We start from the raw sequence: 17,747 nt of genomic DNA on the forward strand, positions 1-17,747 counted from the left end.
GATTATTCGAAGATCGTTAAGAGGCCACGATAAAAATGGTTGTCGCGAAAGTTTGAGACTCCGAAAGAGCCTCGGAGAGAGCGGTCTGACGCCGTAGATGCTCGCCGCACGCTCGAATTGTACGCATGCACAGAATAACGAGGTCCCCGGCCCGATGATATCAAGCTCGGTAACGTGTACTACTTATAATATGCAAATTCGCTCCCCTTAACCGCCTCGCCTGCGTGTAATTCAGGGGTTGGTAACCCTTGTGACTCTATTCCTCGCGCCACGTAAGCGTCGCGCGCTCCCGCGTGCGTGCGTGCGTGCGTGCGTGCGTGCGTGTGAACGTCGCTTATAATGTTTAAAGAAATATATCGGCTCGCGTGAGCAAGTGTGTACCGTGTAAACATTTTTCAGGGACACCCACGCGCGCGTAAATCTCCCTCGTTGAGGCCGAGGCGGTGTCACGAGCCTTAAAATTCGCGCAACTCCGCGCCGACTCACTGCACGGCGCGAGCGCAACGTGCCGCTTTAATTAATACGAGATATTTTTACCGCCCGACACGGGCAGATCAAATTTGTTTTTTTGCTGTAAATTTCTGGTATCGTCAACAATCGGGAAAAATTGGCACGTCCGGCGGTGTATTCCGCGATATTGCGCGATCCAGCAGCTTTCACACGCAATATCGATTCGCTCGGAGGGTTTACGGGTTATAAATGACCGGTGTGCGAAATAACGGGATGGCAGACTAATGCCAATAATCGGCGTGGCATGCTAATGTCGTCTGCGCATCTATTACGCTAAGCCTGATGGATCCCTCTTGACATCTCGTTCCTGGAGCGTGAATACCTTTGATCGCGCGGTGAACACTCAAGATGTCTAACCACTCTGCTACCTATCCTGAGGGTCGTTTTGCATCTAAATAAGAGGAATTAACGTATACATCGCGCACTTTTGTCTCGTGAATAAATAACGTCGCGAATACATCATAGGAATAAATGATGATCAAACGACGGCGACACGTCAGATAAAATTGATAACATCTTTCCGAGCACGAAAGACAACTTTGGAAGAAGAAAAAACCGCAGACTGCCGTGTGGATTAGGCACTCTGATAAACCGCGATAAAAGATGCAAAGATGAAATTGAGAGTGTCTATAAAGAGTGCGGGAGAGACAGCGAGGAGAAAGGTAGAGAGGGAGAAAGGAGAGAAGGCGTTAAGATTCTTAAAAACCGCGAAGAGGGTGCTCTCGTTCTGGAGGCAGCTGCCACCCTTGTACTCTCCTTAAGCCGCGGCTCGTCGGGGACGGCAAAGTACCGCCAGCGAAAGGTGGGGGCGACGGGTAGTTTTTCTGATTGCCTGAGAACAGACAGCTGTCCCAATCTTTCTCAGCCCTGGGAGGATCCGCCGCGCTTCTGGCGAATAATGCCGGCGAGTGTTGCTTACGAGTAACTCGAGTATGCCTGATCCGGGGTGAATCGTGAGCGGGAGGGATGAAGGAATGAAAGGAAGCGGCGGGACTGGACCGCCTTTGGCCGTCAGTATCGACAAGCGAATTGCCTCGCCAGAGACGAATGACGGAGCGTTCTCGATATCATCGCCTATTGAAACTTTATCGCACGTCAGAGTGCGAATTATGCGGGGATTATCAACGATATCGACTGGATTCTCCCATCGTTCGAAGTAACGAATTTTACAGATACAACTAATAAATAATCTTTGCGCATTGCGATTAATGCGATGAAAACATATAATCTCGAAATGAAAAAGACGTTAAACTTTGTACTCGAGAGAAAATCGATGAAAGAACAGTATCGCCGCTCTGAAAACAACGGCGATGGCGAAAAGACTCGGTGAAGCTTTCACTTCTCAACGAGGAGCTTCGATCGAGCCGCGCAATCTCATCCTCCTTAGAGACAAGTGTAACGCGCTTAAAAATTGGCGAGAACTTTTATTTCGGTCTAATTTTCCCCTCGGGACTCAAGCGGGATGTAGGGGAGGGTGGATGAAAGGGGAAGCGCAGCGCGGTGATATAGACACGGGATAAGAACGAGAAAGAGGAAGACGCGACGAGAGTTTGGAACGATTATCTGAGTTTTAAAACAAACTCTCGAGTGTCTGCGAAGTCCTTCGCGAATCAGAAGGGAGAGGCGGGCTGAGGTGCCAGAAGGAGGCTGAAGGGTGCGATGAGGGGCAGAGTGGGGGGGGGGGGGGTTGCGGAGGTGAGATAATATGCTAATGCCAAGACGGAAGGTACATGGGAATTTAAGAGGATCAATGCGCAGTACGAGATTCGTACGGGGAATGAGGCATTACAACGTCCTCTATATTGCTTCCAGGCGATTAGATTCCCGAAAGTTCGTTGAACGCGAGCGACTAATTTCGACGAAATTAAACTTTCGGTTTAATGTCACTTTTATTGGATTTGAGTGTTCAATATCCATTTGCTCGGGAGGGGCGATGTAAACGGACGTATCGCGCTTATAAAGATGGATTTAAATAAATGAATTCTATATTTACGTAGTTTAAATATTACGTTAGTTTATATTACGTAGTTTAAAAATGTATATCGTTTTTCTATTTCGCTTATTTTTCAAATGCAATCTGAATCATTAGATAAATATTGCAAATTAACGAGTGGATTATTATAATAATAACCGCGATAATTCAAATTAATGTGGCGGAGGCACTAAAGAATGGATCGCGTTACTGAAAAATTTACAATCGCGAAATATAATGTATAAGAGATTTGACGTGTATCTAATTAAATAATTTTCATTATCGACACTGCGCACATTTCGCGCGACTGATTTAAAATAATTGTTGCGATGTGAATAAAACACTTAGAGATCGATATAACGTATGCATTAGAATACCCGAATAGAATGTGTCAAAATAGGATATGATACCATTAATAATAATTAATGTAGCGCACGGTTAATCCCTTGAAATGTAGCGTTTAGTGAAATGGACGTGCATCATCGTAATGCAGTACTATACAGAGCCACGAGCGTATTCCCACACTGAACAAAGCCATTAGTCCATCATTAATCCTTCATTGTAGATACTCTATCGTTGTATACGCGAATACGATCTGTTTAGAATTACATCAGAGAATGTCATAAAATTACAGAAAAAAAAGATACCTAACTTGTATTCAAAATGTGTTGAAGAATGAAAAAAAAAAAATTATCGCGCAAAAATGATATCATACGACGATTTTATCAGATCGCGGCGATCAAAATTTTTTCCAGACACAACAAGTTTCAACGGTCTGATCGATCGTCGATCGATCGGTCGATTAGATTGCCCGTTGGTCAACGTCGCGCAAACTGTGTCGTGACAGGAAGACGGTGAGAGAGAGAGAGAGGGGGGGAAAGAGAGGGCGAGAGACAGAGGCCCCTCGCACGCGCGTATACACGTTGTTCTTGTTAACGAGCGCATTATTAGGTGCACCGTGCTTGGCTGAATTTCACGTAAAGCCTCCGCGCGGCCCCTTATACAACGCGCGCGGCGAGAAAGCTCGCATGGGAAAGCCCGGCTTGCGAGCTTATGCGAGATTATGAGTTTAGTTGGGAAACAACTCGGAGAGCTATGTGCTACGTGGCCGAGCTTACTTTTGTAACGATTATTACTGACTGGCGTGGACCCGTCGCAAGGACTCGACCGCGCGCGGCCGAGCTTGCATTCAAGTGGCGAATTTTGATGTAATTTATATAATTTTGATACAACGCTAAATTTCACTGCAATATTCGATATTATTACCGAAAAGGCTCGAGGCTGAAAAATAAGGAAGTGCAAAAGGAACTTAACGTTCGACGAAAATTAAGTTTCAAATTGCCAAAAAGATCCCTAAATGCAATGTATAGTTTTCCTTTTCGCAGTCAATACATTATTCGCGTCAATACATTATTCCGCGGTCAATGCATTATTCTACAACGGAGGGTTGATAGAAATGTTTTTTCTCCTGCGAGAATTAGATGGCAAAAATGGCCGCGCCGGACTAACGACCCGCCGGTAAATTTCGCTTCCAAACGATGCCGGAACGATTAACGACGTCTTGCCTAATTCTCATCTCGTGTCGGAGATCCGACCCGCCTTCGGCCCGAGCGTGCTCGGTGGGTGGCGCTAATTTTTGCGCGTAAGAAAAGCCGCGCCGTGGCGGAACGGGGCGCGCACCTGGCCGTTTCCCATCCGCGGGAGATCAACGGACAAATGACACGCGATTCCTTCCTAAGCCCCCGCAACGGCGATGCTCCGCATTTACCGTCAGTTACAAACTACCTGGCCCCGCTTCGCTACCCTCGCGCCGAGCCACGATTAATGTCTTATTCGCGCGAGCGAGATCCTCTCGTGAGAAAGGAAAAACCGGGAGACTACGGTCGGAAGGAGGAGCGAATAAATATAAAAAGAAACTGCTCGGCTATCATCAGCAACACGAGAAGCCGTCGTTATGTTAATATCGGAAGCAAAATGCCCTTTCTCCGTGCATTAAACAAAATTCTTTAACAGTCACAAAAATAAAAGGAAATATATATCTGAGTTTGAAGAGGATCCCAAGGACATCTCCGTGCGAACGTAGAACTTTACGTACCCGCGCACACCGGATCCCGCAAAGCGCGTGCCGTTTGATTACGACGTCGGCAGTAAATCCACAGCGCGGTAATTCCTCCTCTGGCAATTGTAGATAAAACTTGAATAAGTCATAGACTTAATTTAACCCATAGTAACGTTCAACGGCGGTCTGGAGCCTTCCACGGAGATTTCTTAATTACGAGCGGGACCCTCGAAGACAAGAGGACGAGGACGGAGAGAGGTGAAAAGAGAAAGGAGGATCCCATATATATAGTATAACGAAACGTAGAGTGAGAAAGGGAGAGAACGAGAGGGACGGAAGTCCTGCCGGTGGCTATGGGGAAAAGGGTTCTCACGGCGACGAGATTTAAGGATCTCTCCTAAGGAAAAAAAGTCGCCTCCGCCGCGGAGACAGATGATAAAGCATTTCTCTAGCGGCGCTTTGTCATTTTTATCATAATTATTTACGAGTTAATTACTCCGCAGCCGCACCCTGTGCCGGCTACGCTTTTTTGCGTTTTAGAACGAGAAAAATGCTTTATTAAGACACCTCGGAGATAACACTTTTCACGGGGTCCCCGTGATAGATCTGCGTTTTCGTCTTTCTTTCGTCGCAAACAAGTGAGAAATAAAATAGATACGAAGAATTCCATTGAAATATATTATTTTGATGATAAATTCCATCGTAATCTTCCGTGTCCTCGAAATAAAACAGATTACAATTAAAAATCGACAACAATTCGCGTTTGTCGCGTCGCAACGTATTCCACGACGTTCCAAGGCGGCACGATAATTGCCGAAAATGGAGGCTTAATTCAGCGCCGCGCGAAAGTTAGTATGATCAACTTACGGGCCGAAATCGTGGCGGGGAAGGATCTCGTCGCGAGGGGCTGAGCCGCACGGTCTGCCGAATTTTAAGCCTGTATAATTTAACACCTTCACTGCAGAAACTAAGAGAGACTGAAGGCGGCGGAAAGGCGGAAAGAGGTAGAGCGACACGCGTAAGGAAGGACGAGACGGCGACGTAGATCGAAGAGGAAGCGGGATCGGCGGGATAAGGAAGGCGAGAAAAGAGGGAGGGGGGGGGGGGGATGAGCGAAATGCAAAATTCTAAGTTTTCAGCGGCATTTAGCCTGGCATACACTCGCCGCGTCTCCCACGGGTGCTTTGCGCCATCAGCGCGTAAATATGGCCATCGTACGGAGACAAGGATGGATAAAGAATCGCTCGCGAGGAAGAAGGCACCGCCCAAGTTGAGTTGTGCCATCCCCACCTTTTTCCTCAGACGAGATACAAGTTCGTTCCTTCGGGCTTTTGTTTTTGAAGTGGAGTCTTAGACACGTTAGAAAGGAGGACGAGGAGGGGGGAAGGGGGGGACGAGCGCGAATTCGTTAGCATTGTCAACCCCTTAAGGGTGGAAACCCGCGTCGGGTTTTACGTGCCGCGTCGTGAATAATTGTTAAAATCGAATTACAAGGCTGATGGAGTCGATCGATCGACCGATTTTATTCCTGGATTCCGTAAGTTGTTCTCTAACCGAATTAAATTCCTCGGAATTACAGATTCGCTGTATTATGCATATCTCTGATATGCATTTAAGCGCTTTATAAATGAGTCTCGAGAATAAATTGAATGTAATTCTTAACCGACGGCTCTTACCGGAATTGACGCAGCTCCCGAGAAATCTATGAAATGCATTATCCAAAATGCATTAAACGCCACACGATCGCCATGCAAAATTTATAATTATTCTATAAAATTTTAAGTTATTTTTCACAAATGATATAATATATACATGATGTATTCATAGACACGTCTTAAAATCAGTGACGTGATCTAATTAACGAGTTATATTCTTAATAATTTTAATATCCCAGAAAAAGCAGCATGTATAAAATCTTCTTCAACATTTGTTTGATCGATATTCATTTTTTAATTTTACGCCGAATATATTTATAACATTTTTTCTTTGAATAAGGAATTTTCTTAAACGTTTTAGTTGCGTATTCTATTTTTCGCCAAGATCATCGATCGAGAGATATTAGAGGAAAAAGCCGATCGCGTGTCTTTTATAACTTTACAGATAATTGCGACCATTTGCTGCAAAATAATGTTCAGAGATAATCATGGTTAATGAAATTTTCTTTCTCAATCTATGTTACATCTAGAGTTATAATCTAGACAAGAGGGGACACGAGTCACTAACCAGAATTTGTTAACTAAGGTGATCGGTGCTATTCACCTGCAGTGGTACGATATCACTCGCATAAGTCACATAGATTACAACTAGTTGTCCAGAAAACGTTAAAAAAAAAAAAAAAAAAAAAAAAAAGACAACGCTCTCGTATGTACAGATTGATAGAGAAATACGAGAAACACGCTGCTTTCTCAATCGCGTTGCCGCCGTTCGCGGCGATATTGGTCAACTGCACTTTGTAAAGGACGCGCGCAGCCGGGTGCTCGTAAATTTTCCGCTAAGTCGAGATCATCGATCGAGCCAAATTGAAAGAGAAAACCGACCACCGGATACCGTATACCGGCGCGACGGCGTATAATCCTCACGCGTCTTCTTTTATCTTGCAGAACGTAGCTGGCGGCCCTCAGCGACAAGCGAACGGGGAAGCGGCCCATAACCACAACGGATATCCAACGCCAGCCAGCACGAGCGCCCATAACGTCCTGAACCCCATGAATAATTTAAACGGTATCAATGCGCAAGCATCGTACGATGCCAAATGACAAACGAAGTAAGCGCCGATATATCGATTGAGTCGCGCAAGGGGCGGCGACTCGTGGAATCCGCGTCATCCTTATTGTCTTCGTGGTTTGCCATGCTCATCGTCCGAACCAATAACTTTAGCACGCGACTCACATCAAATTGCGCATAATCCAATGTCCCCCTCCACTGTCGAAAGATATCGTTAAGCTGTCGGTATCGTAAACGATGAAAAGGTGTTATCGCGTATAGATATGTATTATATATTCACATTAAACGGCCCCGCTTTGCGTCGCGATTCAAGCTCGACTGGATGAACTCGAAGCTCGGTTTGTGTAAATACAAGAACCACAACGCCATACAAAAGTATAATAGTGCTCTAATGAAACGGCGTGATTAAGCGGCATAGGAGAATTTAAACTCGTTTTGAATTTTAAATTGAAATTTATATATACATATATATATATATATATATATATATTGTTTTTTCCACTTGTTTTAAAGAATAAAAAAAAGAAATTGTTTTTCTTAAAAATTCTAAGAGTAATATTTCTCCTACGCCATCTTACACGCTATTTGAGGTGTTTTCCGGACGAATTATTATTCCGTCTTGGATTAGATTCTTGAATGCGAGAGAGAACGTGAGGGAAGAAACACGTAAATCCAGAATGCGTCTCTTGTTCTTTCCTTATTTTTAATTAGATTCGTATAACCGAGACTCTCGAATAGATCCGTCTTCCCCACGCTCGACTGGCTAAAACGATAAATAAAGTAGATAGAGAAATAGGTAAGTAGAGATAGATAGGTGACGAAACGTGTATTCGCCAGCTACGGCGAGTTATTGGTGCTCTTTAGATTATAATTGATCGAATTTCCGTGTGATCTAATCGAAACTGCTAACGCAAATTTCTAGATGAGCGAACGAGATCCAAGAAAAAGAACCAGGAATAAGAGACTCGCATGGAAAGACTTAGAGACTAGGGAAGTATCGCCGTATCGCGAATCTCTTCCGGATTTATTCGTTTCCACGAGATTCTTCTCCGAGCGTATGCGCCGAGACTTCCGGTCCGATTCGAAATATCCTTAACAGCCGCCGTCTCTCGCGAGAAGTCCCGAGAAACTCCGGGGTGGTAATAAAGTTTGTCTCGCGTTTAATGCCTGCCGAGGGCGGCGTATCGGTGAGGTGGTGCGCGCAGGATGACCGGAGGGTCCCGTTCCTGCCGGACGAAGGAGGTAGGGCGTCGTGGACGAGATCGAATCGGCGGGCTTCGGCGGGAGAGCGACGCATCACGGCGGCAACAACCGCTCGCCCAGCACGCCACCCCATGGGGCTCATACGTTAGGGGTGACTTAAGCATTGTTTCAACTTCGAATCTCCCGGCAGCGGCTCAGATTGATGTCGCGAACTTTTCCGCTGCCTTATTTGCGAGTCAGATAACGAGGCTGAGTTATGCCGAAACTTCTCTCTCGCGCTCTCTCCTTCCTTCTCATCCGGCCCGGTCTCCACGCTGATCGTATCGGATCACGAGGAATATCCCGCAGTCGGGAGGAATGTTTTATTTCCACCTTCAATTCTTCGGGGATTCGTTCGTCGATGCCGAAAGTACGTCGAACGATAATAGGCGGAGGCAGCTGCGCCGGCAAACCACCGTACGTTAACCCTTACGTGAAGTGACTTTCACGATTTTCCGGCCGCGAGATAACGAGATAAGTACGGGATAACGAGGAAAATCTTCGCTCCTCGCGTCTGGCGAGGGAAGGCAATAATTATTGTTGACTATTGGTGGCAGAAGGGTTTGAGCAATAGATATCGGAACCGTATATATTCCGCGAGGCTAACTGGAATCGGCTGTGAGTTAATGAATTTTGCTAACAAACAGTTTCTTATATGCTTTTCGTATCGCACGATTGTCATTTTCTGCGACACTAGCGTTAAGTATAAAAATACGTTGGCTCGTTGATCACTTGAGTAGTGAAATATTTGTAATTTTGTTGCAAAATACGTTCGCAAGTGTTTGCATATGTACGAATACTAAATTCGACAATTTTAAATTACTATAAATAGCGTGTACAATAGCGAGTGCCAATTTATTAGCGCACCTTTTTGATTTCTCGACGAATAAAAATATCATATGCACGCTTACTTCAATCTGTCAAATCGCATTGCGCCGATAATTATTTGAAATTATCAATCAATACTGAAAAACTGTTGCGATCTAGGAACTTATATTTTGATACTACGACAGAGCGAGTACTTACATTCACAGAGCGCGTTAAAGTCGCCTGACTTAGCCGCGATTTCTTTTTACACCTGAAGATATTTCAGCGACTAAGGAATAATTCTCTCGCAAAGTGTGTAACGATTCCAGAATGAAACCAGCATAGTTCCTAACGTAAAAAGTCTTCGACGAATATATAATCGCTAAAGAAACATTTATACTATGCGACTATCAAATGAACATTTAAGCACAGCCAGTGCGAGTATCGGAACCCTTTTGTACATTGTATCCTACGGTATTGCTTTCTAAATCCCCGCATATAAATCACGGGCAGCGCTCTATGTATTCCGATTGCGCTTAGATCACGATGTACGAAAGAATGGAAATATTAATTAAGGAAGTGTGCATGTTTTGCTAGTATAGAGATACGTTTTGTATTATAGTTCTATCATAGAAGTATTAATAAATTTGTTTCGATGTTATGCAAGAATTGTGGTTGTGAATCGCGGCATGAATTATCGAGGCCGCCGAAGAGGACACACCATTTTCTTCCGCTTTCTTAAAGCTTTATGTTCCTGTTTCTCTCGAGTCATGAGTTCGCGATATTGATTCGCGACGTTGCGACGCGAGAAACAACGCGCGGAATGACTCTCGCCGCGCGCCCGGAGCCTCCTCCCTCTTGCATCTTCCGTTCGTATTTCCTCTGAATTATTTAAGGGCGCTACGTGATTGGCCGACAAATCCGGTCCGCCTCAATAATTTACCAATCATACGCGGTCCTTTGTGTTTTATACGCCGCGTTTCGAATAAATCGCATTGTGTATTCAGAAGAGCGGCATCCAACTCTATTCGGGTGCGAACGCGAACCCTCTCCGCGTATCCGGGCGCTGGAAAAAGGCGACGTGAAGAAACGGAAGAGGAAGCGACCGGAGAGATCGCGAAGGGGGCGATCGCGCACGATTCGCACGAATTGACTCGAAATTCGGCTGAACATCGCGAATTTATGACGAGGCCACGAAGAAGCGCAATATCCCCATCCTTTGTGCCGTTCGGGATCACGAGTATTGCTAACGCGAGGATTAAATTTAATACTTAACAACCTGGAGCGATACTGGTTGAATATTCCGGATGAAAGCTCGATATACGGAAGATCAAAAGTTTTCAGTGAAAAATATCTCGATAGCTTTACGAATTAACGTGTCCGCGGCGCTTTTTACGCCGGCAGTTACTCCGACAGATTTCATTGAAATATCCGCGTAATAGAAAATGACCGGAATCAGCCGCGGCGAACACTCTCGTGACTCTTGGAAAATCCATAAAAAGTAGGTACACCATCTACAAAGCAATTTGTTCTCCGAGAATTAATGCGATGCTTTTTAATATCGACGTATCTCGACGGGGCTTAGTGGAACGACGGTTGCTCGATAACGGAAGGTGATTTAACGTCACAGGCGAAACTGCTTATCTATAATCCAACGAACGAACTGGCGGGCGGTCGGTAAGTAAACGAAGCGGGAAACGAGAGAGCATTCGATGCAAATTGGCAATTTTTTCTCGTACGGCCCGCGGTAATCATTGGCAATTAGAGCAGAGGGACCTCCCGATAAATGTTATTTATGGCTACGATTATCCCAGGCGCGCCTAGCCGCGTCCGAAGGTTCGCCTAACTACGACCTCCCGGCTATCTAATTGGCTGACGATTACTCCTGTTTGTACAAAATGCTGCACTTTGTTGCCAGCACAAATTATCTGTGCGCAAACGCAGCCCCGCCTATTAAAAATTGTACGCTCGAAATATCCACTTTAGAGATGTAGCAAAACTATTTTGGAAAGTATATCCTAATTAATTTATTTAATGGAAAAAGCGCTTTTGCAGTTAATAATTATTGATTTTATTGATTCTGGCAATATGCTAATTCTCTAAACTGTTAGTCTATATTTAGATTACTTGAAACAAAGATGACATCAAATATTAAGTCTTCTAACAATTACTTCTACTCGAAATTTTTATGGATCTTCGATGCATCGAAAGCTCATTCTGTCTCAAGATTAACTAATAAAAGATATCACAGAAGTGGAGATATTTATCGGAAAAGACCAACAGAAGAGAGTAACGCGGAGAGAGAAATATATTCTAATATATATAAAAATTAATATATATATATATATAAATCATACAATAAAAGTATTTTAAATCTTGATGTCGCATAAAAGTAGCAAACAGGCAACAATTATCAAATATCTATTATCAGTATCTATTCACCCGTCGGAAGTGCGCATCGAATCGCGTTCTCTCTTCTCGTTACTCGGATCGTTATTTCCGTTCGGACTATACTCCGCGTTTAATCACCAGCAAATTATCCCGCCGGATCGCAAAGCTCCCCGTATAGCTACGAGCAACTTGGGAAGCGAGCGTCATTATCTCTGCGCTAACAATTTTTCCAGGCGCCCTTTTCTCCGTCGCAAAAAAAAAAAAAAAGAGGAAAAGGGACGTCGGTGTGTAACGTTGCGGCGAGCTTGCGTAAATCACGCAAATCACGTATCGCACGGCGAGGGAAAGGGACGAGAGAGTCGCGGCTCTTTTCCGTTACGCGCGGTCTCTGAAACAATATTATTACTAAAAGCCGCGCTCGTCCCGGTTGCTTCGCACGCGGACTCGCCGCGGCGAGTCCGCGCGCGAAGAGGAATGGCAAGCCGTGGGTTTGCCGACGGAGGAGCGATTAATTAAAAGAGCAAAAACTGTTTTCATAAAATTCATTTGCGGAAATATGCGCCGACTGAAATAATATCCGGCCGCCGATGGAAACGCGTGTCCCGTGCCGGCATGGCTGTCCGGTAGCCGCGCGCTGCCCGCGTTGCGTCGCGTTGCGTCCGTATATAAAAAAGCGAGACGAATAAAAATGAAGGCCGCGCGTTGCGAAAGTTTTCGCATTTTTTGTGCTCGGTCGAGCCGGAGTGTGGAGACCATGTGTGTAAGCGAGATTCATCCGACCGCTTGAGCTTTAAGTCATGCGCGCTGATATTAAAGTTTGTTTCGGAATCGCTCGCTTGCGCGTGATAATATTATTGTAATTTAATTTCTATATATATAAGATAATTGCTGAAAAATCATGCCAAAATATAATGCTGCACAAAAATTTAATTTGGCTTTTTGATTCTTCAAAAACAAATATATTCCAGTTTCTAAAAATCCAAGGGTTTGATGATAATTTTAAAATAATTATATAAAAACTTTAACTCTCTTGTAGATTAATTTGCTTAATATTGTTACTTCTGTACACAAATTGCTATATTGTTGAACGATAGAAATGGTTATTAAAAAATAAATGGCATTCAAAAACCGTTTGCGGCAAATCACGAGTAATATAAATGGAATATGTGGAGTAAAAAATAGTAGTTAGTATCAATAGTAATAAGTGAAAATAGTAATCAGTTAAATGAGAAATTTTATAAAAACACGTGTTCTATGAAAAGAGACGGTATATACGAGCTCGGAGATTTTCACGTATCTCCCATTCCGTTTTGCAGCTGATGGAGACAATGCCTGCTTGTAACCGCGATGTTGCACAGTAATTTCGCATGTGATCGGTAACGTGTATTGTTGGCTCCGCTCCCACGTAACAAAGCACAGATACGCTTCGGCACAAACTTCTGAACACGCGTACACTCTCACAACGCGATCATTCATCTAACTGACCGAATGAAAAATGTATAGTTTGCGACGCGCCGCGCGAGTCTATAGAAGCTGTGAATGAAAAGTCTCCGCTTAAAGTGCCAATAACTGTATCCCTATGTGTGCATCCGTCTGCGTTTATCGAGCGTTAAAATAACTGCTCTGCTCGCCCGCCGTCGATGCAGCCTCGTTCCGATTCGCGAATAGAAACGCCAAATATCCAAGCATCGATACTGTAATAAAGTGATGTAATAATTGTATAGCATAAGAACAAAATAAATTACAATATCGAAAAGAAAAATTTGATGTACGTGTTTGTCAGTTTTCGCATTAAATCATAAAATGCAACTCTCTGTTCATGAAACTATATATGCTTCTATTGACCTTTTCCGCATTCTTGACATAAGTAAATAGACATCTCTCCTTCTGTGAATTTAGCTAGTTTAAATACGAAGTCCTGAGAAATAGAACTGCTATGATAACCTGTGGTGAATCTCAACCGCACATTTGAATGTTATTGTGCCTCGGAAACATATAATTATTAAACCTACATATCTTTTTATACATTTTTAAGCGTGTTATAAGCAAAATAAAAGTTAAACCTAAAAAAGGTTTCAAATAATTTAATGTTCAATCAATTTGAGAAAATTGTTACATCAGAGAAACTTTTTATAAAACTTATTTTAAAGTTTCAATTTTTATTTATAATATTTAAATTAAATAATAAATTAACTTGATAATATTTCACGCAATTTCTTTTTACTTTTCACAAATATACGCTTTTACCGTTCTAGGGACATGCATTTACAGGCAATTGTAGAAAAAAACCCTTTGTAAAATTAATTACTTTAGAATTGAATACACACTCTCTTCTTTTATTTTTTACTCTCTCTTTTATTCCATAAAATTACAAAGAGACTAATCTCGCATTGATACTCAGTTTGAAACTTGATCGATAGCTCGTCTCGAAACAGCAAGTCTACGAACACTCGCACCGCTCATACGCGCTAAAACCCATTCCCTTCCCTCTCATCGCCACTCACTCGTAAAAATTTCTCGCCGCGCCTTTCTGCATCCCGAGTTCTTTCTTGTTGGCATCCCTCACTCGCGCTCATTTCTCGCCCCATCATTTCGCCGAGCGGCGCAGCGGCACGTGATTTAAACGAATGTAAAAGCGGTCGTTAAAAAACAAGAAAACTCTTTAACTTCCACTTTGATTGGCTCGGTTTATTAAAACATCTTGCGCGACACCAGCCGCTCATTCTTTTTTTTCTCTTTATTTTCTCCACACCCTCCCGTATTCGCGTTAACTTCTCGAATGTCCACTAAGACTGTATTATTTGCCCTCTTTCTCGCCGGCTTCCTCTTTGTTTCGTCGAGTTTTACTGCTTCTTCAGACGCGACCCAAAGCGATATCGTTCGAGCTTTTCGTTAATGACACTTCACGAATTTATCTTTGTCAGCTCGTTGACGACCGTATTAATCAACTGTCATGATTAACAGAAATACGCCGGAAGTGAATAATCTCGGTTGTGCCTGATGGAAAATTATCTGTTCAATACGATATCAAGTCGTAGACAAAGGGCTAAAAAAGAACGGATGTCAAGCAGTAGAAACTGTAAGCATTTATTTGATTTGAATTCTCTTTAAACTTTTTTCTTTAGATGTACGATTTTCACTCCTGCTATTCCGAGCGCGTCAATTTCTTTTTCACATATCTACGTAGGTTTAGCTTTAACAAAACGGACGTGTAAATCCCCGATTGTAAAGACGCGATAACAATTTCCGGGGCTCCCAGTATTAATAATAATAACAATAAAGAAAATACTTTATCAGACTACTTTATTTGGACCACCGCGGCTTTGTGTAATATTCTTAACATTTCTCAAGTTAAAATTTAAATAGCATTAGCATATCTCGGTCCTCAACACGCGACATTTTAACTTAAATATAAGTTTCAGTTGCAATTTACATAGCATACAATTTATTCTCGGTTCGTGTGTCGCGCAAAATTCCATGATTATTCATCGCATTCCGCGATTATACGTATACTCCACAGTTGTAAAGCGTTATTTTTTCCTTTAATGAATAGTAGTTATTTCGACCGCGTAATATCGCATAAGCGAAAGTCACGTTTCATAGAAAATATTTCTACCCTCGCGCCCTCCCTCATTCTTCCACCCCCACGCATCCTTCATGCTCCTTCTCTCTCTCTCTCTCTCTATCCCTCCTCCGACCATGTCTCTCTTCTGTAATATTAATTAATAAGGCAACTTCCGTCGGACGAGATACTTGCTGCTAATTAAGAAATACCTACCGCGCGCTCTTTTCCAGCGTCGGAGGAGGTGGAAAAATAAGAGGTAGAAATTCCACGCTGCTCTGGCACCCTTGAAACGAGGTAAACTTAATCCTCGGCCAAGTTAAACCAACTGCTAAGCTTTTCATTATGCCAAGAGCGAGTAAAGAGGGAAGGAAAAGAACAAAACTCGGTTGTGGGGCACCGCTTTTTGTTAATGCCGGAAGTCTCGCATTGATAACGCATTCTCGCGATCGGCGAGTGCAATTTCACACACCCACATCGCCGAAGCTGAAATGGTATGTATACGAATCATCGCTGACGATACGTCTGGGAGAAAATCATCGATATAAGAGAGTAGGTGCAATTAATGAAAATCGATGAGATCAATTCTCGCGACAATCAGCGCGAGCGATATCGCCGTTTCGTCAGCGATGAGATTTCCCGCGAGCGAGATTACGAGCGACGCTTAGGGTTACTCGCCTAAGGACCGGCATAATTCCGTACAGTTTCCTAGGAAGCTTGATGCGTCCCAGGAGTGCCCTCGGCGAGTGTTTTTCCGTGATGAGGGCGAAGGATCGGCCGGAAAAAGCCGGAACTTCGAATTCACACGACGGGCGCGGAAAGGCGACGAAAAGTTTTACGAGCGAGCCAGGCGCGGCCGGCCGGCGGCTGGTTTGAATTGCATCAATTAAAAAAAGCCGTTCCGCAAAAATTCCATAACGCCGCGTCGTGGCGCGGCGCGGGGCGGCGCGACGTGTGGAAAGGGGTGCCCGCCGCGTCAAATGTCCGAGCTTTCGCCGCTTTTCCGCGTTTCCGCGCGACGGTAAAGTCCTTTTATTCGTTCGCGCCCCGTTTTGTCGCACGGCCGATAACGACCGGCTGCCGCGACTTAGGCATCGTTTGTAATTAATCCGCGCGTTGCCCGGCTGTTTTATTAATTGACGCGGGGCTGTCGAGTTAAATAAATTTCACCGCAAAAATGCCAAATAAATAAATTCGACTTCGCGGCATAACATCAAAATTCAGACGCGAAATGCAAATGATTTATTCGCGCGTGAGAAAACGAGGAATGATCGATCGATCGATTCGGGGAATTTATTAGCAGATTTTAGTAAGGATTCCCCCCCCCCCCCGTCGTTTTATACAGTTCTGAGGCCGAAAGGGGGAGGTAAGTGACGGTCTTCCATGCGTCTCTCAGTCGATACTTATTGTACGCCGACTATGTAGAAGCGAATAACGTAACAACGGTACACGTGAGCGAAAGTATGCATACGTAAGCGGAAGTCAAAGCATCCGAACTATCTTTTCATTTTACTTTGTCCCGAGCGGAACGGGATGTATACGTATATATGTATGTATATATGTATATATACATATGAAAATATGTGAAAAGGGTCGTCTATCTTGCGCATGGGTGGCGAGCGACGGGAAAATGTCTTCACTCGGACAAACAATTTCCCTGCAACCGTCGCCCCTACGTAACCGAAAGGGATGAATTTAAAAAGGATACTGAGAATCGAGGCGCACCGGCTAGGTTCTGCGATTTTGTGATAAGCGACGATAACGATATATGCGCGTAACAGCAGCGCGTTTTGAAACGGTCGAGATGAAAAGAACTATCATGCTTGTTGCAGCGTAGCTTTTCTCTTGTATCGCGACACGCAACATCCGAAATAATATGACATTTCAATTTCGCGTGATGAAAATAGAAGTTAAGCTCCGAGCCTTGAAATAAAATTTAAAAAAGTACAAGAACAATTTCTCGGAACAAATTATCGGAAGTCCTAAAACCCGCAATTTTTCTCCAACAATTTTTGCTCGGGAAGAAAAAAGCGGGGAAGAAATAAAAGTCGCTTTTTCGTGAAAAAAGCGTGAATATCGAGCCATAAAAAGAAAGAAAGAAAAAAAAGAACTGTTTCTAAGTGCCGCGCGCGACGTTTCCATAGAAGGTAATTTGATTAGCTCGAGTCGCGAGGCTGAAGTAATCTCGGCGGAACTAGGCGAACAAATACCACTTAATTGCTTTATGGCCTTTCGCGAAAAGGAAAGAATCTCGACCGCGTCGCGAAAGGCGCTCGGGGAAGTTCAAAGGCTTCGACGCGAGAAAGACGAGGAAGCCTTTGAAAAATCACGGGGCGAAAGAACTCGTTACCTGTCCTCGTTCCCCGTCCCTCCCCCGGGCAAGAAGTAAGTACTTTTCCAATCGCGCGATTCGTAACTTATTTTGGAATTAAATAACTTAACCGATACTACGGAGAAAGAGAAATAAATCTTGTTATCTC

General features: G+C 43.8%; 1 protein-coding gene across 4 annotated transcripts in view; it reads left to right on the forward strand.

The window, feature by feature from the left end:
• The window catches only part of LOC105675250 (LIM domain only protein 3-like), a 112,572-nt gene extending 99,105 nt beyond the window's left edge, over nt 1-13,467 (forward strand). For all 4 annotated transcript variants that reach the window (XM_067347384.1, XM_067347386.1, XM_067347385.1 and 1 more), the window contains one exon: nt 7,142-13,467. In XM_067347384.1, coding sequence (XP_067203485.1) covers nt 7,142-7,297 — 156 coding nt within the window. In that variant the 3' untranslated portion in view covers nt 7,298-13,467. The remainder of the gene's footprint in view (nt 1-7,141) is intronic.
• Nucleotides 13,468-17,747: the final 4,280 nt, after the last annotated feature.

This window comes from Linepithema humile, chromosome 1 (genome assembly GCF_040581485.1).
Source record: "Linepithema humile isolate Giens D197 chromosome 1, Lhum_UNIL_v1.0, whole genome shotgun sequence".
Classification (NCBI taxonomy): Eukaryota; Metazoa; Arthropoda; class Insecta; order Hymenoptera; family Formicidae; genus Linepithema; species Linepithema humile.